The following is a 19704-nucleotide window of genomic DNA, read 5'->3' as shown; positions in this document are numbered from 1 at the left end:
GATTGCTTGGAAAGGCGCACTGTAAGTTCTGGATAAGAATGGTGCCCAAGATGAGCTGGAGGAAGGCAGGTGTTTGAATGACCCAGTCCCTGAGGTGAGCCTGGGTTTGGGTTAAGATTTGGTGAGTGAACAGGTACAAATGCTTGTGGCTCATTTATCCAGAAAAAGCATTTTCTGTGTGCCTTTCAAGTCAAGCTTTACTTCAACCCCTTCAGGCCTGACCCCATCTCCCCCACACACACCTCAAGCTGAACAGCCCCTGAAGCTGGGGATCAAGCCCCTGCTTTGTGTTCAGAGCTTCCCCCAACGCCCAGTCTCCACCTACGGCAGCCCTCCCTCCATGCTCTAGGCCGACAGCAGAAGGGGATGGCAAGAGCGCAGGGAGTGAGGTCCAGGTTAGAGGACAGGCCAGAAGGCCCTCCGAGAGGGTCCGCCAACCCCGCAACGTCAGGACAGGTTTGCACGTCCCCAGCAGTAGGCAAGTCGGAGGGGTCCTAGGGTTACAGGGGATGGTGCGCGTCTATGAGCAGGTGGAGGGTGCACGGGGTGGAGAGGCCACCACCAAGGGGCGATTATCAGGGCCGCAGCGCCTAGAGGCGGGGTTGGGGAGGGGTCGCCCGATGACCGAAAGCTGTGTGTGAGCCTCTCCTCAAACCGTCTCTATTGTGCTAGAGTAGGGGGCGCAAAGAAGAGAGCGGCGACCTTCCCCGCACCCCACCCAGTCGGCCCCGCCTTCCAGGACCCCGCCCCACCCCCGGCTCCGCCTCCACCCCCCGCCCCGCCTCTGGCCGCGGCCCCTTCCTCTCGCGGCTGGTGCTGTGGGGCCGCGGAGCCGCGCGTCGCTGTCTCTATGGCCCCAGATCCAAGCGCAAAGGTGAGCAGAGCGGAGAGTGCGGGCGGCGACCTGGCCTGAGCGGGGGACTGCAGGCCGGGGGTCGGGCAAGGCCTTCCCCACGTCCATTCTTCCCTCCAAGCTGGGCCAGGCCTTTCTCACCGTCAAGTCCCCCGGTCCTGCATGAAGGCTCTAGAGGGAAGCGGGCCTGGCCTCGGGCTGCGCGGGGTGCAGACCGGCCACCACGGGATCGGGGACCGGCGCGGGGAGGGGGCTGCGTGGCGCACAGTGTTCCCCAGGATCTGGGTCACGTCTCTTGGCGTCCGGCGGGATCGAAGGAGAGCTTGTCCTCGAGCTGCAGCAGTAGAGACTGAGGTTAGACCTGACGAAGGGAGAGGACCACGTCCTGTCCAGGATGTTGGAGGGAGGGGATGCCGGGGGAGGGGCTCTCTCAAGCCTAGAGAGACCGCCATCCTACTAGGCAGAGGGAGATACCGCCTACAGTAGGCAGGTGGACTTCTGGGATGAAGGTCGAGAGCCTGCTGATCCTCCATTGATCCTGTTTGAAGGGTTTCTCCTCCCAATTCCCTCCGCCCCAGGATCTAATAGAGTAAAGGTCGTCAGAGTTCAAGGGGCTGGATCAGGGGAAGAACCTGAACTGTGGAACTTGGGGTGGAGTGTGGGGCGTGGAATGAAGACCTTAAATCCGCTTCGCCACTGAAGAGGGGTGGTATGCTCCGCCCCGCCCACTTAGCCCCGCCCCCTCCCAACAGGTTAAATGGGGGCTGAGAACTCCAGCCCATCTCCCACCTCTAGAACTGCAGTATACATCGGGGTGGAGGAGTACTAAGTTATGTGTTCCATTCCATCTTTCCTTTGCTAAAGCTAGGGGCCTCCTCCTACCTAGGTTAGTTTCCCATTCCCTCCCTTGTAGAGCGGCCTTGACCCATGCACCCATCCCATCTGCCCATCCAAGGTTGGAAGCCTCCCCCATTACCACACACACACACACACACACACACACACACACACACACACACACGAGATTAGGCCTTAGAATTGGGACTTTCAGGAAGGGAGGCAGGGTTCTGCTCTGCATCTCACCCCAGTGGACACTAGCAGGCTGCAAGCCCACAGCAAAAACTGGACCCCTGTATGCATGTGCATTGTCTCTTCGTGGATGTAGTTGTGTGTTTAAGGACTCCGTGTGAACACACATGTACTTGACCCTTCTGTGAACATGACCCACTGTATCAATGGATTTGTGTGCATGTCCCTACACATACATGTGTAGGACCCTCTTGTTGGATATGTGCACAGTCCTTCACAGAAACCCACCAGTGTGGGTTTATCTCTCCTCAACCTCTGAGGCTGTGTGACCTGCTGAATGGATGGACATGTAAATTCAGCTTTCCGTGTGAATATGTATAATTACCTGTGGCTGTGGCCCTCTGTGTGAGCATTATGTGTGCACAAACCTCCCTGTGAGTGTATGTGTGAATGACCTCTGTGAATCCATGCATTCACAGACCTCCTTGCGAATGTGTGTGTGTGTGCATCCATGTGCATGTACATCACCTTCCTCTGGACCCACGTGACTCTTAAACTGTATAAGTGTGATGTGTACCACACTGAGTGGCTCCTCTACCCTGGGGTGTGTTCCTCCTAGCCATAGTGCTCCCCCCACACACGCCTTTTGCACTGAGCAAATAGGAGGTCCTAAAGGTAAATAGGTGTGCCTCCATGGGAAGGGGTAGGGCATGGGCAGCTTGCCTGGAGCTCTCTGCTGCTCCAGTTCCCAAACAGGAAGCCTGTGCCCTTTCAGGGTCAGAGAACCCTCTTCTCTGCCTTTCATATTCGACTCTCCCCCTCTCCCCCTCAGGGTTCTGCCCCTGCAGTGCTGACCTTTACCTCTTGAATAAATGCTCCTGTTATCCCTCTGGCCAGTTCCTGATTCCTCCCCTCTTTCCAAGGCCAGATAGTTAATATTTGATCTGGGAGAGGAGGCACCAGTGTCACCCTCTGGCCCTGCCTGTGTGTGACTATGAGATGGAATGGGTTAGGTCTCTCCACACCTCGCCCAGCCCAGGAACCCTTCAAGGACCCCGGGGTGATTAAGAGGCCTGTTACAGGGGTTAGGAGAGGCCTGCCACCCACCCCATCCCATCCCCAACTGGCTGGCTTGAGGGAGGGTCCAGGATGTGTCAGGGGAGGGGCCAAGAGCTCAGGGATCCCGTCATTTACCTTCTTCGTGTTGCTTATGTCTCAGTTCTCTGGCCTTGCACACTACAGCCTCCTGCACAGACATTACACCTGTGCAACCAGGGGGATGCCAGGGACCCACTCCGATGCCTGTGAGTGTCTACTTGCAGGTAGGGACACGTGTGGATGCCTACCCAGAGGGTGCAGTACAGACTGGCATGGGCAGAGATGTGCACCCCCTTGGAGAGGAATACCAAGGAGATGTTATAATTAAAGAGAAATTCCAGAGGGACCTCTCAGGCCAGGGAAAAGAAAAAACAAAGGGAAAGCAGGACAAAATAAACAAAGGCCCATTAAATCTCTGGTCAAGCCTTCCTGCATAAGGCACCCCCGCAGGCAGCAGGGGCAGCTGCTGACCGAGTTGCATCTCATTGTTGGGAGAAGCAGGCACTCTCTCAAGAGAGCCCCAGCTCTGACATGAGGGCCTAGCAGAGCTTCTGGGTTGGCCAGAAAAGGACCATTACCTTGGGTTTTGAGTTGTGGGGCATCTAGGGTCTTATAAAGAAGGTAAGTTTCACCCCAGCCTCCTGCATCAGAGCAAAGGGATAGACAGAATGGTTGTGAGTCGATCCTGGCGTGGGAGTTCTGTGGATGCTGGGCCTCCTTCCCTCAGTGCCCCCTGAAGTCTGGGTAACGCCATCCATCTTCCACCCACATACAGATCAAAGAGCCTTTTTCTTCCCCCTGTTTTTTCTTTAGAAAACGGACCTCAGAAAACCAGGACTAGCTCTACTGTCGGGGGCAGGGTGACCCCATCAGTAACCTGCAACCCCTCTATAACTTCACAACTCCTTCTCACCATGGAGTTTGCATTTGATGCAGAAAGGCATGTGGTCCCTCCCTCCGCCTGATCTCTTAGCTGGGATTCCATGGCCACACAACCCTGTGACTCCATGTCCCCTCGATTCCAGGACCCCCCATGGCCACATGATTCCTTGACCCCCATGGCCTTATGACCCCTGACCTTCCAAGTGACTTCCTTGGACTTTGACCCCTGTGACTGTGCTTCCCATTCCCCACCCCCACAACCTGTGACTCTGGCTCCCTTTGGGGGTCTTGTTAGTCGGGGCCTCCCCAGGAAGATGTGGGGGAGGCTCTGGCCCCTCCTCCTGAGCTTCCTTGCAGCAACTGCAGTCCCGGGACCCTCACTGCGGAGACCATCCAGAGAACTAGATGCCACCCCTCGGATGACCATACCCTATGAAGGTTAGACCCTCAACCTCAAAAGGCAGTGGGAGCCAGGGCTGGGGGTGGGGAGGCACCCCAGAACTAGGCTGACTGCTCCTGCTCTCCCTAGAGCTCTCTGGGATCCGGCACTTCAAGGGCAAAGCCCAGAACTACTCAACACTGCTGCTGGAGGAGGCCTCAGCAAGGCTGCTGGTGGGAGCCCGAGGTGCCCTGTACTCTCTCAGTGCCAACGACATAGGAGATGGGGCTCACAAAGAGGTCAGCCCCTGGAACCTGGACCACCCCAGAGCCTCTCCATCCTTATCCAGCTCCCTGGAACCTCAACTTCCCGAAACCTTGCTAGCTTCCATAGCCCCCTGGTCAGACAGCACTGCCCTTCCAAGCCCCAGTGTCCCTTGCATTCAATGTTCCTCCTGAAATCGATCCTCACCCCAATTTCCCCAGCTCTGTGGGGTCCTATTGCCTGGTCCTATGAGTAATAGGTATTGAGGTCAATGCATCAGCCTATTCCCTTTGCACCCACTAGATCCACTGGGAAGCCTCCCCAGAGATGCGAAGCAAATGTCATCAAAAAGGGAAAAACAACCAGGTATGTAGTCTGCCCTGTCCCCAGCTCCTTTCCTTCTCTTCTTCCTCATTCCTCAATCAGGGATGCCAGGGTTGTTGGGGACAATGATAGGTAGGTACAGACCTGCCAGTCAATCTCAGCAACCACAGTAAACCTTGTAAGGATTGCCAGAGTGGCAAGCCATGAGCACAGCTTTTTTTTTTTTTTTTTTTTTGAGGTGGGGCCTCACTCTGTCATCCAGATTGGAGTACAGTGACATGATCATAGCTCACTGTGGCCTTGAACTGCTGGGCTCAGGGGACCTTCCACCTCAGCCTCCTGAGTAGCTAGGACCATAGGCACATGCCACGCCCAGCTACGTTTTAAATTTTTTGTAGAGACAGGGTCTTGGCTATGTTACCCAGGCTGGTCTTGAACTCCTGGCCGCAAGCAATCCTCCTGCCTTTGCCTCCTGAAGTGGTGGGATTACAGATGTAAGCCATTGCACCCAGGATCTGGGCACAGTACTTCTAACAGACATCTGGTAGCCTACTAGCTTGTCCTGCAGTGGCATCTTAATCTCCTCTGGGATCCCAAATAATCATGATAGCAGTAAGTAGGCTGGACGCAACAGCTCACATCTGTAATCCCAACACTTTGGGAGGCTGAGGGTGGGAGGATAGCTTGAGTCCAGGAGTTCAAGACCAGCCCTGGCAACATAGCAAGACCTATCTACAAAAAATACAAAAATTAGCCAGGTATGGTGGTGTGCACCTGTAGTCCCAGCTACTTGGGAGGCTGAGTGGGAGTGCTACTTGGGGGGCTGAGTGGGAGTACCACTTGGGGGGCTGAGTGGGAGTACCACTTGGGCATGGGAGGTTGAGGCTGCATGAGCTATAACCAAGTCACTACATTCCAGCTTGGACAATAGAGCAAAACCTTGTCTCAAAAAGAAAAAACAAACCAACAAAAAACAATTAGTAACCTCTACAGATGCTTAGTTACGATGGAGTTACTTCCCAATAAAGCCATCATAATAAACTGAACCATTGTGAAGTCAGAAACCATCTATAGCAAGTGCTGATTTAGCTATTATCTCAGTGAATTCTAAAATAACCCTATGAAATAGCATTGTCCTCCATTTTGCAGATGAGAAAAATGAGGCTTTAGTCAAGGAATAGTTCAAGCACACAGTATTCCATGGAGTGGCATTAGTGAAATGTCAGCCTTTCCAGCTAAAGAATAGAGTGTCTGCAGGAGTCCCGTGTCTGGCTCCATCTGGAGAGCTTTTAAAAAATGAACAGTCCTGGGCTGGCCGTGGTGGGTCACGCTTGTAATCGCAACACTTTGGGAGGTCAAGGCAGGAGGATCACTTGAGCCCAAGAGTTTGAGACCAGCCTGGACAATATAATGAGATACCATCTCTAATAAAAAATTTAAAAAAAAAAATTCCCGGTCGGGCGCGGTGGCTCACGCCTGTAATCTCAGCACTATTGGTAGGCTGAGGCGGGTAGATGACCTGAGGTCAGGAGTTTAAGACCAGCTTGATCAACATAGAGAAACCCTGTCTCTACTGAAAATACAGAATTAGCCAGGCATGGTGGCACATGCCTGTAATCCCAGCTGCTCGGGAGACTGAGGCAGGAGAGTCGCTTGAACTCATGAGGCAGAGGTTGTGGTGAGCCGAGATCGCACCATTGCACTCCAGCCTGGGCAACAACAGTGAAACTCTGTCTCAAAAAACAAAACAACAACAACACAAAATTCCCAAGGTCCACTGGGCCAAGGACTGTCAGTGGGTGGGGGATAGTGTTGGGACAGCTGCGTTTAAAAAGGCATCTCCAAGATATTCCATCAAGAGATTCCATGCTGCCTCTTGGTGCAGCATGGGTAGAAAACGGGGCTGGGGAGGCAGGTGGAACCAGGTCCCAGAAGACCACAGATGCCCAGCTGGGAGTTTGGATTTTATTCTGTGACAGCAAACACCCTCACAATTTGATATTTTAGAAGCTCTTAAACTTTAATGTATCACCCAGGTGTATTATAAATGCAGATGCTAACTCAGTAGGTCTGGGAAGGGCCCAAGAGTCTGCAATTCTAACAAGCTCCCAAGTGAAGTTGATGCTGCTGGTCCCCAGACCACATTTTGGATAGCAAGTCTTTATAGAACAGTTCCCAAAGTGGCTGAGTGTGGTGGTTCACGCCTGTAATCCCAGCACTTGGGAGGCCAAGGTGGGCAGATCACAAGGTCAGTTCGAGACCAGCCTGGCCAACATGGTGAAACCCCGTCTCTACTAAAAATACAAAAAACAAACAAACAAACAAAAAAAAACCAATTCCCAAAACATATTATGAGGAACATTAATTTTCAAAGGAGGGGTTTAATGTGAAATGAGTTTGGGAAATGCTGCATGCCCAGTCCCACAATGCATAGCAACATCCGTCAGGCTCTAGGAAGTAACCCCAGTAAAGATAGGTTTCACCTGTGCTTTTCAAAGTTATTTGACCAGAGAATTCCTCCCTACTCCCCTTTAAAAAATGTAAACATCTTGGAGAAACATCACTATAGGAATATTTATCTGGCCACAGGCTCTAGATGGATTAAAATGTGGTGAATCTGGAGGCAGGAAAAGCAGTGAGGAAGTTGGGGGCATCATTTGGGTCAGAGGAAGGGGCCTGAACAGGCTTGTGGAGAGGAGGGACAGATGCCAGGTGAGGGAGCAGGAGGAGACACCAAGAGGCCTGTATGGACCTAAACCTTGGGTGACAGGCAAGAGGAAGAATCATTAACAAGGCAAAGAAGTCAAGAGGGTTGCAGCTGAAGGCGTTTGACAGGCAGAGAAGACCAGTGTGGCTGGAGTAGGGTGAGTGAGGCCAGAGGAAGGGGCAGAGCCCCATCACACAGGTCTAGGAGCATGTGGGGCTCTTTGTTAAGGTCACTGACGAGCCGATACAGTGGTGTGATCCCCTTTACTTTTTTTTTTTTCAGGCATGGTCTCACTCGGTTGCCCAGGCCGGAGTGCAGTGCAACAATCACGGTTCACTGCAGCCTCGACCTCCTGGGCTCAAACAATTCTCATGCCTAAGCCTCCCAAGTAGTTAAGACCACAGGTGCCTGTCACCACATAGAGATGAGGTCTCTCTCTGTTGTCCAGGCTGGGCTTGGGCTCCTGGGCTCCAGTGATCCTCCCACCTCAGCCTCCCAAAATGCTGGGATTACAGGTGTGAGCTACTACCCCTGGCTAGGTTTACGTTTTTAGACTATCCCTTGGGAAGTGGTTGGAGAGTAGCAAAAGTGTGTTGTTTGGTAGAATATTTCTGGAAGGAAACTTCAGACAATAGTAACAGCAGTCTTCTTTGCAGGCAACCTGGGAGACAGGGATACATGGGAGACTCCCTGTTTATAACATATCCCTTTGTACTTTCTAAGTTTTATACTGTGTACATGTATTCATCATTGGCTGAATAAATAACTTTTACAAAAGTCATTCTTATAAAAGAGAAGGTTGGGAGGAGCTACCAGGTAGCAACTGCAGTTGTCTGAGGAAGAGGTTATGGTAATTAGGACTGGGTGCCTGTGGTGGAGCCAAAGTGGACCAAGTCAAGAGATGTTTAGGACAATGAGTTAATTGTGGAGAGGGACTGAATGTGGAGGTGAGGATGCAGGAAGCAGCAAGGATGACTCCTGGCTTCTAGGTTGAGTCGTAGGATGGATGAAGTGAGGTGGGAAGACTGGGTTAACAGGTTTAGGAAAGATGTAGGTTACAGAGGATGGGCTTGGTTCCTGACAAGGTGAGTTTGAAGCATCTCTGGGATATCAGGTGGAGAGCAAGCTGGCACTTAGGGATAGATTTGGTTGTATCACCCCAACAGGGAGGGCAGGAGTTCCAAGATTAGAAAGAGTTGCTGAGAAGGAGCAGGATGGGAGAGGAGAAGCACCTTGGGGTGATGGAATCCCTGGGGGCTCTTGATCCAGGGATGGAGGGAACTGCAAGAGACACAGGAGATATTGGCAGAGTGTTGTCAGATAATCTGAGGGACAGAAGAGAGAAATGGGGTCATGTTACTGGGAGGCCAGGGACAGTGAGTCCTGGGAAATATTCTGGAGCAGTGAAAAGGATCACAGGTATCTTAGAAAGAACCGTTTGTCCTGCGGGTGGGGGCAAGAGCCAAACTACAAAGCTAGACTAATGGAGGAGGCCTCTCGTCAGGCAGGGGCTCACAGCCCTCCCCACCTCATCCCACAGACGGAGTGCTTTAACCACGTGCGGTTCCTGCAGCGGCTCAATTCCACCCACCTCTATGCATGTGGGACTCATGCCTTCCAGCCCCTCTGTGCAGCCATTGTGAGTATACCTGTGCTGTGCCAGATCCCTGTTGACTTCAGTAGGGATGGCATCATGTTTGAGATGCTACAGAAGAGACTCAGAACCAGCAAAAGAGATGTATTTTTGTTGTTGTTGTTTTTTGTTTTGAGACGGAGTCTTGCTCTGTCACCCAGGCTGGAGTGCAACCTCCACCCCCTGGGTTCAAGCAATTCTCCTGCCTCAGCCTCCTGAGTAGCTGGGATTATAGACACATGCCACCATGCCCAGCCAATTTTTGTATTTTTAATAGAGATGGGGTTTTGCCATGTTGGCCAGGCTGGTCTCAAACTCCTGACCTCAGGTGATCCACCCGCCTCGGCCTCCCAAAGTGCTGGGATTACAGGCATGAGCCACAGCCGAGATGTATGGTTTATTAAGGGAACTTACATACAGGGCAGTCCAGTGGCAGCAGGCTGCACTGGAGAACCACGCCCATTTATAAAAAGCATGCAGTTTATAAAGCATTTTCACTTAGCATCCTCTCCCTAATCACCTCTGCCTGGCAGACTTCATTTAACCCAAAACAAAGGGCCTTGATCCCCTGTACGGCATGTGTCCCCCAGGATGGAATGGGGGCTCAGATGTTCTCCAGAGACAAGGAATGAATCTCTGGGTTGGAACTCCAGACACACATTGTTGTCAGGCCATTAAGGTTGTTCTCACGGGATGTTTAAGCTATCGCTGCTAGGTGTATCTGCCATACAACCTGCCTCTAGCCCTGATCGCTGATCCCTGACCCCAGACTGATGTGACTTTGAGTCACTGTCCCTGCCTGTCCTCTGAACCACTTATTGCTGGTCCCTTGTTCCCTAGGATGCTGAGGCCTTCACCTTGCCAACTAGCTTCGAGGAGGGGAAGGAGAAGTGTCCTTATGACCCAGCCCGCGGCTTCACAGGCCTCATCATTGGTGAGCAGGCCCTCTTCCCTGGCACAAGCATGGGGTTTTTAGGATGTGGATCTCATCTCTAGAACTTGCCACCATGTATATGTCACGTGTCCCGTTGTATATGACACGTCTCTCATGCCTGGAATGTCCCCACCCCAGATGGAGGCCTCTACACAGCCACTCGGTACGAATTCCGGAGCACTCCCGACATCCGCCGGAGCCGCCACCCACACTCCCTGAGAACCGAGGAGACGCCAATGCACTGGCTCAATGGTTAGGAGGATGGGGCACAGGGTGGTGAGGGGTAGGAGACTATTTCTTCATGTTTACTTCCTTGGGCAGCTGACTATCCACCCCCAAATCCCCAGGTGAGCCTATCCATTGCATTCTTGTGTGTTTTCAAGGGTGGGGTCGGCCTCAGAGTGGGGGAAAGAGGTCCCCAGCCTGTCTCAAAAGCCTCTCAAGGCCAGGCATGGTGACTCATGCCTGTAATCTCAGCACTTTGGGAGGCCGAGGTGGGCGAATCATGAGGTCAGGAGATCGAGACCATCCTGGCCAACTTGGTGAAACCCCATCTCTACTAAAAATACAAAAAAAAATTAGCTGGGCATGGTGGTGCACACCTGTAGTCCCAGCTATTCAGGAGGCTGAGGCAGGAGAATTGCTTGAACCCAGGAGGCAGAGATTGCAGTGAGCCAAGATCATGCCACTGCACTACAGCCTGGGTGACAGTGCAAGACTCTGAGTCAAAAAAAAAAAAACAAAAAAAAGCCTGTCAAACTGCCTGACCCACAGATGCAGAGTTTGTGTTCTCCAACCTCGTGTGGGACAGAGTGGGGGAAAGGGGTCCTCAGCCTGTTTAAAAAGCCTCTCAAACTGCCTGACCCACAGATGCTGAGTTTGTGTTCTCTGTCCTCGTGCGGGAGAGCAAGGCCAGTGCAGTGGGTGACGATGACAAGGTTTACTACTTCTTCACGGAGCGTGCCACCGAGGAGGGCTCTGGCAGCTTCCCTCAGAGCCGCAGCAGCCACCGTGTGGCCCGTGTGGCTCGCGTCTGCAAGGTGGATAGGGCTGACATTGGGGCATGGGTATGGAGGCTGGACCTCTGACCCTAGCCCCTTATCCCATGCCTCTACCTCCCCAGGGAGACCTGGGAGGGAAGAAGATCCTACAGAAAAAGTGGACATCCTTCCTGAAAGCCCGTCTCATCTGCCACATTCCACTGTATGAGACGCTGCGTGGGGTCTGCAGCCTGGATGCCGATACCTCAAGCCGTACACACTTCTATGCAGTCTTCACGCTGAGCACACAGTGGTCAGTGCAGGGGCCTGGGGAGGCAGGGAACTGGGGACAGCATAGGGGCTGGAGCAGAGGTCAATGAGAATGAGAGAGGATCCACTGTGGGGAGGTCCAGCTGCAAAGTGAGAATTTTAAGCACATCAAGCTAGGCTAGAACAAGGGAATGAATACAATGGTCCACTGACTCACAAGAGAGGCCCTTTGGACTACAGCTGGGGTTGGCCGGGGTAACAGCAAGCTTCAGGCTGAGCATGGGTCAGGGGGCCAGCTTGACTCCATGTAATTCGCCCCCCTGCCCTATGTCCCATTCCTAGGAAGACCCTGGAGGCCTCAGCCATTTGCCGCTATGACCTGGCCGAGATGCAGGCTGTCTTTGCAGGACCCTATATGGAATACCAGGATGGTTCCCGGCGTTGGGGTCGCTATGAGGGTGGGGTGCCTGAGCCCCGGCCTGGCTCGGTGAGTGTCTAGGCCTGGGGCCAGTGCTGAGTAGACAGAGCCCAGGGAAGGGCCAGAGGGTCTGGGCTTGTGGAGAGGGCAGGCAGGTGGTAGAGTCCCGAGATCCATCACCCCCGTACCCCACCCCAGTGCATCACAGATTCATTACGCAACCAAGGCTACAACTCATCCCAAGACTTGCCGTCCCTGGTCCTGGACTTCGTAAAGTTGCACCCACTGATGGCTCGGCCCGTTGTGCCCACACGTGGACGGCCCCTGCTGCTTAAGCGCAACGTACGCTACACACACCTTACGGGGACGCCTGTCACCACGCCTGCTGGACCCACCTATGACCTGCTCTTTCTGGGCACAGGTGCTTCTGATCCCAATCCCTGATCCCTGTTGGCCCTGATCACTAACGCTTCTGAATTCATTCATTCCTGCTATGACTAGTTGGGAGGTCCCAGTGTCCTGGCTGAATCCTTGTTCTGGACCTTATGACTCCTGAGCTGTTCCGATTAGGCCTCTTGCAGGGTGCTGCGAGCAGATCCCATTGTTGCAGTCTGACTCTCTGCTCTTTCCATGCCAGCTGATGGCTGGATCCACAAGGCCGTAGTCCTGGGCTCTGGGATGCACATTATTGAAGAGACACAAGTGTTCAGGGAGGCCCAGTCTGTGGAAAATCTAGTCATCTCTCTATTGCAGGTAGCCCCTCTCTGTGACCCTTAATATAGCCTTGCTGAAACAGGAGGAGGGAGTGGGGAGGTTGGGCAGAGGCTGTGGGTCTGTAAGTATGAGTAGGGGGCGTGGCCAATCAACTGTCCTATCTGGCTCGCAGCACAGCCTCTACGTGGGGGCTCCTAGTGGAGTCATCCAACTACCACTCTCCAGCTGCTTGCGCTACCGATCCTGCTATGACTGCATCTTGGCCCGGGACCCCTACTGTGGCTGGGATACTGGCACCCAGGCCTGTGTGACAGCCACCACCGCAGCTAACAGGTCCCAGGGCAGCAGGTGGGAAGTGGTGAGGGGTGAGAGTCACATGTGGCCTGAGTGGAGGAGAGAAGGCCTGACAGCTACTGGGGGAGAGCGTGGGCTAGTTATTGCTAACAGACCTATCCACCCTTTCACTGGGAAACTGAAACCCAGTGCCCCTTGTTCATGAAAGCTGATCTTCTGTCCCCAGGACAGCACTGATACAGGACATAGAGAGAGGAAATCAAGGCTGTGAGAACAGCAGGGATACAGGTGAGTGACTCATAGTCGAGTGTGGGTCTAGTTGAGCAGCCTGTCCTCTTTGCCATTTACTGTCATTTGTATGTGCATGTTTGTATCTGAGTGGCTGTGGCTATGTGCATTTGGTAAGGATGACCCAAACACGGAACCTGGCACAGAGTAAGAGCTCAACAAACATTTGCTGCCCAAATGAATTATAAATGAGGAAACACATTCAAGATGTGACATGTCTTGTTACCTCTGGAGCTTTCAGCCAAGTGTCGGATGACAAGGGTTCAGGAGGGTAATGGGTATTTCCCCAAGGAAGGTCAGATGACTGAGCTGATATCTGAAGAAAGAACAAAAGTTGATCAGCAAAGCTAAGATGTATTAAGTGTTTACTGTGTGCCAGGCACTGATCTAAATACTTCTATGCATGATGTCATTTATTCTCACAGCATTCTTATGAGAAAGGTGCCATTATTATTATCCCCATGAGGGACCTCCCTGAGGCCCAGGGAGTATAAGTAAATTGCTCAAACTTATTCAGCTGTTAAGAAACTGGGCCAGAATTCAAACCTGGCCAGGTACAGTGTCTCACACCTGTAATCCTAGTACTTTGGGAGACCGAGGTAGGCAGATTGCTTGAGCCCAGGAATTGGAGACCAGCCTGGGCAACATGGCAAAACCCCATCTCTACCAAAAGTACAAAAACTAGCTAGGTGTGGTGGCACATGTCTGTAGTCCCAGCTACTTGAAAAGCTGAGGTGGGAGGATCGCTAGAGCCTGGGAGGTGGAGGTTGCAGTGAGCTGAAATTGCACCATTGCACACCAGCCTGGGTGACAGAGTGAGACCTCATCTCAAAAAAAAAAAAAAAGAATTCAAACCTGACCCCAAGCAGTCTGACTTGACTTTGTGCTTCTGGTCACTATACTATGCTATCTCCCACAAGTTAGCCAGGCAAGCAGAGGACATGGGGTAATGGGGTAACATGCAAGCAGAGGGGACAGAAGGCAGAGGGAGCCTGGTATGTTTGAATGGCAGAATAGGCTGGACAAGCGGGCAGAGACCATGTTGAAGATTTTGGTCTTTATCCAAAAAGCAATAGGAAACCTCTGAAGAGTTCTAGGCTGGAGAGTGGCAAGATCAGATTTGTGTTTTTAAAATACCTCTCAGGCCAGGCGCCGGTGGCTCACGCCTGTAATCCTGGCACTTTGGGAGGCCGAGATGGGCAGATCACGAGGTCAGGAGTTCAAGACCAGCCTGGCCAACATGGTGAAACCCTGTCTCTACAAAAAGACAAAAATTAGCCGGGCATGGTGACACACACCTGTAGTCCCAGTTACTTGGGAGGCTGAGGAAGAAGCATCGCTTGAACCCGAGGCGGAGGTTGCAGCAAGCCGAGATCGTACCACTGCACTCCATCCTGGGCAACAGAGTGAGACTCCATCTCAAATAAATAAAAAAAATAAAATACCTCACATGGAGAATGAATTACATGGAACCAGAATGGGCTAGCAGTCATGGAAGGAGAGAAATCAACAGGTCTAAGATAGATGTCGGAAACAGAATCATAGTGAGAGTTAGATACAAAGGTGAAGAAGGGCTGGGCACAGTGGCTCACGCCTATAATCCTAGCACTTTGGGAGGCTGAGGTGGGTGGATCACTTGAGGTCAGGAGTTCGAGACCAGCCTGGCCAACATGGTGAAACCCTGTTTCTACTGAAAATACAAAAACTAGCTGGGCATGGTGGCACATGCCTGTAATCCCAGCTACTCAGGAGGCTGAGGCAGGAGAATCACTTGGACCGGGCAGGTGGAGGTTGTAGTGAGCCAAGATCATGTCACTGCACTCCATCCTGGGCAACAGAATGAGACTCCATCTCAAAAAAAAAAAAAAAAAAAAAAAATGCGAAGAAGAAAGAGAAGGGAGACTCCCAGGAGTTTCTGACTTAAGCAACTGTGTCGCTGGTGGTACCATTCATAGTGGCAGCAACTCAAGGAAAGGACCCGGTGTAGTTTGGGAGAAAAGCTTTGGCCTTTCAGGTGCCCAAGAGACCTCATGTGGAGATGCCCAGCACATGGTAGATATCCAAGTCTGGCACTCACAAGAGAAGTCTGAGGTAGAGATTAGGAGTTACTGGCAGATGGCAGAAACTGAAACCACAGGAGAGGATGAGAGCATGGAGAGAGCATGGAAAAGGGCCCAAGGCACTGCCTGCTTCCTGGGAAGGGCCAGCATGAACCTTATGTGGAAGCATGAGCACAGAGCCTTGGCCAGCTGTCACTGTGATTCTGGGTTCTGTGCTTGGTGCCGGGAACTTGGCAGTGCACACACAGTCTGGGTTGCCATCTCCAATCCCTTCCTGGGCTGGGGCGGTACTGACCTCTCCCCCATCCCCCACAGGGCCACCACCACCACTGAAGACCCGCTCTGTGCTCCGGGGTGATGATGTCCTCCTGCCCTGTGACCAGCCATCCAACCTGGCCCGGGCCTTGTGGCTGTTCAATGGGAGCCTGGGCCTGAGTGATGGGCAGGGTGGCTACCGTGTGGGCGTGGATGGGCTGCTGGTGACAGATGCACAGCCTGAGCACAGTGGCAACTATGGCTGCTATGCTGAGGAAAATGGCCTCCGCACCCTGCTGGCCTCCTATAGCCTCTCAGTCCGGCCAGCCACTCCTGCCCCAGCTCCACAAGCCCCTGCCACAGCTGGGGCACAGCTGGCACCTGATGTGAGACTGCTCTATGTGCTCGCCATTGCTGCACTTGGTGGCCTCTGCCTCATCCTGGCCTCCTCCCTCCTCTATGTGGCCTGTCTGCGGGAAGGCAGACGAGGGCGTCGACGGAAATATTCGCTGGGTCGGGCCAGCCGGGCAGGAGGATCTGCCGTGCAGCTTCAGACAGTCTCAGGCCAGTGTCCTGGAGAGGAAGACGAGGGTGATGATGAGGAGGGGGCTGAGGGCCTGGAAGGCAGCTGTCTCCAGATCATCCCTGGAGAGGGAGCCCCAGCCCCACCACCCCCACCGCCCCCACCGCCACCAGCTGAGCTGACCAATGGCCTGGTGGCACTGCCCAGCCGGCTGCGAAGGATGAATGGCAATAGCTACGTGCTCCTGAGGCAGAGCAACAATGGAGTACCAGCAGGGCCCTGCTCCTTCGCCGAGGAACTCAGTCGCATCCTGGAGAAAAGGAAGCACACGCAGCTCGTAGAGCAGCTAGATGAGAGCTCTGTCTGAGCCCAGCCTCCAGAACAAATGCTCTTCCAAGCCAGCCTGCCTGTCCCAGGCTGGGCCACTGCCTCCCTAACACAGCCACCAGACCTTCATTCCCCCCACTCCATGCCCTCCTCCCAACTTTTTGATGTCCCTGTAGGGCTGGCCAGTCAGGCCCAGCCAAAGCCCCCTCCTCAGTTTCCACAGACCCACAAGTGAGCAGCCCAGGCCCATCGGTGCTCCTCAGAGGTAGGTGCTCCCTCAGGACCAGGTGCCCTGCAGACCCAGAGCCAGTTCCTAGCCCCTTAACCTAAACACTTAGAGGAGAGGACTCCATCCTCCTGTTCCATTCATCTGCCCAAACCCTTTCTCTTTCTCCCAGGCAGGGCTCTGCAGGTCCATATGGCCTCAATGTCACCACCCTCTGCATGGCCCTGTGTGCTGGATGGTCCTGAAACCAGACAAGACCTCTGCCAGCCACCTAAGCCCTGCGTACATTCACAGGCACACATGGAAGAATGTTTATCGGCTGGGCTGCAATGCCCCCACCCTCACCTTCTCCTTGTGCATTCTTGTTTCATCCCTGCTTCTGGACTTGGGGTACCCTCCGAATTGCCACATCCTATCTGGTCCTCTTCCCCAGCCCCAGCTCCATGTGGTGACCTCTTTGGCAAGAGCTTGGGAACGGGCCAGCCTAGGGAGGTAAGACTGCATCACTCCCCTCCTCTCCCTTCCTGTGCAGCCCTTGTGAATCAGCCTCCCCACTCTCCTTGGTCATTCTCAAGAGTGTTAAGAGACAGACCCCCAGGCATGTCCCATCCCTGTGCACGTGTGGTTTAACACACACCTGTATCACACATGTGCTTACATTTCCACTCACATATACCTTCTGAGCCTCCCCTTGCTGCCTCAGACCTGTGTCTGTTGGATTTGGCCCATGGACGTTTCAGAGGGAGATCCCCCTCCCATTTAGCTGTCCTCACAGGCCCTTCCCTAGGATGGATGACCAACACTGCACTCAATGAGCCAGCCTCTCTTTTGGGGGAATCAAGCTTTTGCTTCCCCTAGACTACAGCAGGGAAAGGGAGGAGAAATCTGATGTCTCAACTGGCACATGAAGCCCGTTCTTGGAACTATGCAAAGGGCAGAGGCTGGGAGTTTGGATGCTTAGCTCCTACCCCTGTCCTACCTCACCGGGGCACTTTCAGGGTCCAAGGGCCTCTGAAGTCTCTAGGCCCATATGGGACAATCAATCCTGACTGAGCTCCCCCATCCCCCTCGGGTGAGGATGACTGTTATTTTTGTAGCTGAGAACGTGGAATCCCACGGGTTTTTACTGCCCTTCACCCAGCCTCTCCCACCTCCACCCCACAATGAATGTATTTATTGTGAGAATGGCTACATTTCTTTAGGAATGCCCCCACTTACCACCAGGTGGGTGGAACAGGCATGTGACAGAGTGGGGAGCCTGGGCTCAGCTCCTCCCCCTGCTGTTGGTTAATAAACACCCTCTTTCCCCACAGCTATGAGTAGTCTGCTTCATCCTAGATGGGCCCACCCCTGATCACCAGGGGACAGGCTCGAGCCTATACAGAAGGTGCTGCAGTGATGTCTGCCTCCAGGGTTGACCCTGCTCCCCAGTACAACTATTTGCAGAGGAAACTGGGATATTCAGCTTCCATCTTGACTCCTCGGCAGGCACACAGGCCCTTTTATTAAGGTTCACGCTATTCATTAATCATGGTGTTAGGGCATGGCAAGAAAAACAGTTCAAGAATTCTTACAAGCGTTTCTAGATTTTTATTTCCTCTCATTTCCCCACCATCCCCCTCTTTAAAAACAAAAAAAAAACAAAAACTAAGTCTAGAAAATACTCATTAGTCAGCCTTCCTGCCCTTCCCCATGGTTCTCAGCACCCTCCCACCAGCTGGCTCAAGGGACATAGATTTTATTTCTACACAAAGAGGGGCCCTGGGGGAAGGAGGTGTATAGCTAAGATCAGAGAAAGCTTGTTACCCAGGGCTTGGGCTGAGAATCACTCCCTTCTCCCATTCAGGGGTCAGGCCTATATTAACCACATGGCCTTTGATACTAACCACTCTGAGGGTTGTTATATGTTCTGCGTCTATTTTTAAACAATGAAATTTGGGGCCAGGGGTTAACATATGCACACATTTTGAAGTAAGACCTGAAATGACCTTGGGTAAGTTTATTCATCTCGGTTTTATAAATCCTTAAACAAACATTCACACAGATATAAAGTGCCTAGCCCATCACAGCAGAGAAGAGCTCTCCAATAAGATATCAGGGATTCTTCAGAAGCCAGCCTTGAGACCTCTTTGTGTTTTGAGATCATTATTATCAATTTGGACTTCAAAAACAAGAGCCCTGTAAAACCCTTGAAGTCTTCCTCATCTCAGATTTTAGGGATGCCACTTGGATAAAAATTAAGGGTTCACAAAGGTCACTGCCCCGAGAAGCAGGCACTGGAAATAGGCAGCTCTTCTTTATCCCAAGCAGAACCTGTGTCAGCTGCCCCACTGATGGGTTCCATTTGTCTACCTGGGTTTCGACTCCCAAAGAGGAAGAACCACCTCTACTGGAGAACCAGTCCAAAGCCTGGGGTTGGAGTTGGTGGGGCCTCTTCACTGTGCTTGCAGCTGGGCTGAGGCAGGATCCTGGACCTCTCGGGGGCGTAGCCCGTGGAACGTGGTCGATTTGTTGGTGAAGGGGTGCCACTGGCCCTGGATGCTAGGGTTGTCGGTGTGGAAGGGCTTGCGGATGCGGATCACATCCAAGCCCGACTGGTTGACCAGCTTCTGCACCAGGGTCGAGATCTCCTCGACCGACTTGCAGTGGATGCTCTCCTCGCGCACAGCCCCGTTAACTGGCATTAGAGAGGTGAAAGTGGGTGAGTGAGCGGAAGCTGGCCGGTGCGGCCAGGCGAGAGGGAAGCTAGCGGGCCGAGTCCCCGATCCCGCCCTCCAGCTTGAGCCCGGCCCCACTCACGGTATTCGGCCACTACTCTGGGCACGCAGCACGGACGCGAGTTCACATATATTACGACCCCTGGGTTCCGTCGGGCGAAGTCGATCACCTCCCGTTCCACGAACTCCCTAAGGGACCCGGGAGAGTGAGCAGTAAGACTCCTAACCCGGGTCGACCTACCTGGGAGTCGTCGCCACCCCCATCCCCACCCCCGCCCGCGCCCGCGTACTTCCCTTGACTCACCTGGCGCCGCGAGACGAGGGGCCGTCGCGGCTGACGCTGAAGCTCAGACGCTGCAGCTGCTGCACGTAGCGACCCAGTCCGTTGTGGAGAACACTGGCCAAGAACCGGCTCGGAGTCCCGCGCGCAGTCATAGCTACTACTAAGAGGCACCGGAGCCCAAGCGGCGAGGAGAGAGGGCGGGACTAAACCTAGAGACTTCCGGTTCCGGGACGACAGCTCACGGAG

The 19704-nt window shown here is 53.3% G+C and overlaps 2 protein-coding genes across 7 annotated transcripts; one reads left to right on the top strand and one right to left on the bottom strand.

Annotated features, from left to right (window-relative positions):
• Positions 1-794: 794 nt before the first annotated feature.
• Positions 795-17770, top strand: SEMA4G (semaphorin 4G). 6 transcript variants are annotated; one of them, XM_012439354.2, is made up of 15 exons: positions 795-874; positions 3794-4300; positions 4392-4540; positions 4809-4871; positions 9077-9175; positions 10010-10103; positions 10242-10355; positions 10974-11143; positions 11227-11396; positions 11696-11840; positions 11970-12192; positions 12409-12524; positions 12658-12833; positions 13006-13067; positions 15443-16649. In XM_012439354.2, exons 2-15 carry the CDS (start codon positions 4177-4179, stop codon positions 16270-16272), a joined length of 2535 nt encoding a protein of 844 aa, XP_012294777.2. In that variant the 5' UTR covers positions 795-874; positions 3794-4176; the 3' UTR covers positions 16273-16649. The 6 variants fall into 6 exon arrangements, with proteins under 6 accessions (XP_012294777.2, XP_012294778.2, XP_012294781.2 ...); XM_012439355.2 differs by lacking the exon at positions 795-874 and adding an exon at positions 1106-1207; XM_012439353.3 differs by lacking the exon at positions 795-874 and adding an exon at positions 1229-3204.
• Positions 17771-18442: 672 nt separating this feature from the next.
• Positions 18443-19700, bottom strand: MRPL43 (mitochondrial ribosomal protein L43). Its single transcript, XM_012439361.3, has 3 exons — positions 19480-19700; positions 19258-19364; positions 18443-19135 (listed from the first exon to the last, which is right to left on the bottom strand). The coding sequence occupies exons 1-3, from the start codon at positions 19608-19610 to the stop codon at positions 18894-18896; spliced, it is 480 nt and encodes a 159-aa protein (XP_012294784.1). The 5' UTR covers positions 19611-19700; the 3' UTR covers positions 18443-18893.
• Between the last annotated feature and the right edge of the window lie 4 nt (positions 19701-19704).

Source organism: Aotus nancymaae, unplaced genomic scaffold (assembly GCF_030222135.1).
Source record: "Aotus nancymaae isolate 86718 unplaced genomic scaffold, 86718_ANA_hifiasm-v0.15.2.pri h1tg000010l, whole genome shotgun sequence".
NCBI lineage: Eukaryota > Metazoa > Chordata > Mammalia > Primates > Aotidae > Aotus > Aotus nancymaae.
Note: the sequence above shows the minus strand (reverse complement) of the source record. Positions and strands in the feature narration are given on the sequence as shown.

What these genes read in the sequence shown, in the direction of transcription:
- MRPL43 (XM_012439361.3), bottom strand. Translation starts at nt 19,610, where the DNA reads ATGACTGCGCGCGGGACTCCGAGCCGGTTCTTGGCCAGTGTTCTCCAC. An exon ending in CCCTCGTCTCGCGGCGCCAG is followed by an intron (nt 19,365 to 19,479) that starts GTGAGTCAAGGG and finishes CGGGTCCCTTAG; the next exon opens with GGAGTTCGTGGAACGGGAGG. An exon ending in CAGAGTAGTGGCCGAATACC is followed by an intron (nt 19,136 to 19,257) that starts GTGAGTGGGGCC and finishes CTCTAATGCCAG; the next exon opens with TTAACGGGGCTGTGCGCGAG.
- SEMA4G (XM_012439354.2), top strand. Translation starts at nt 4,177, where the DNA reads ATGTGGGGGAGGCTCTGGCCCCTCCTCCTGAGCTTCCTTGCAGCAACT. An exon ending in AGCCCCTCTGTGCAGCCATT is followed by an intron (nt 9,176 to 10,009) that starts GTGAGTATACCT and finishes CTTGTTCCCTAG; the next exon opens with GATGCTGAGGCCTTCACCTT. An exon ending in CCTGCTCTTTCTGGGCACAG is followed by an intron (nt 12,193 to 12,408) that starts GTGCTTCTGATC and finishes TTTCCATGCCAG; the next exon opens with CTGATGGCTGGATCCACAAG.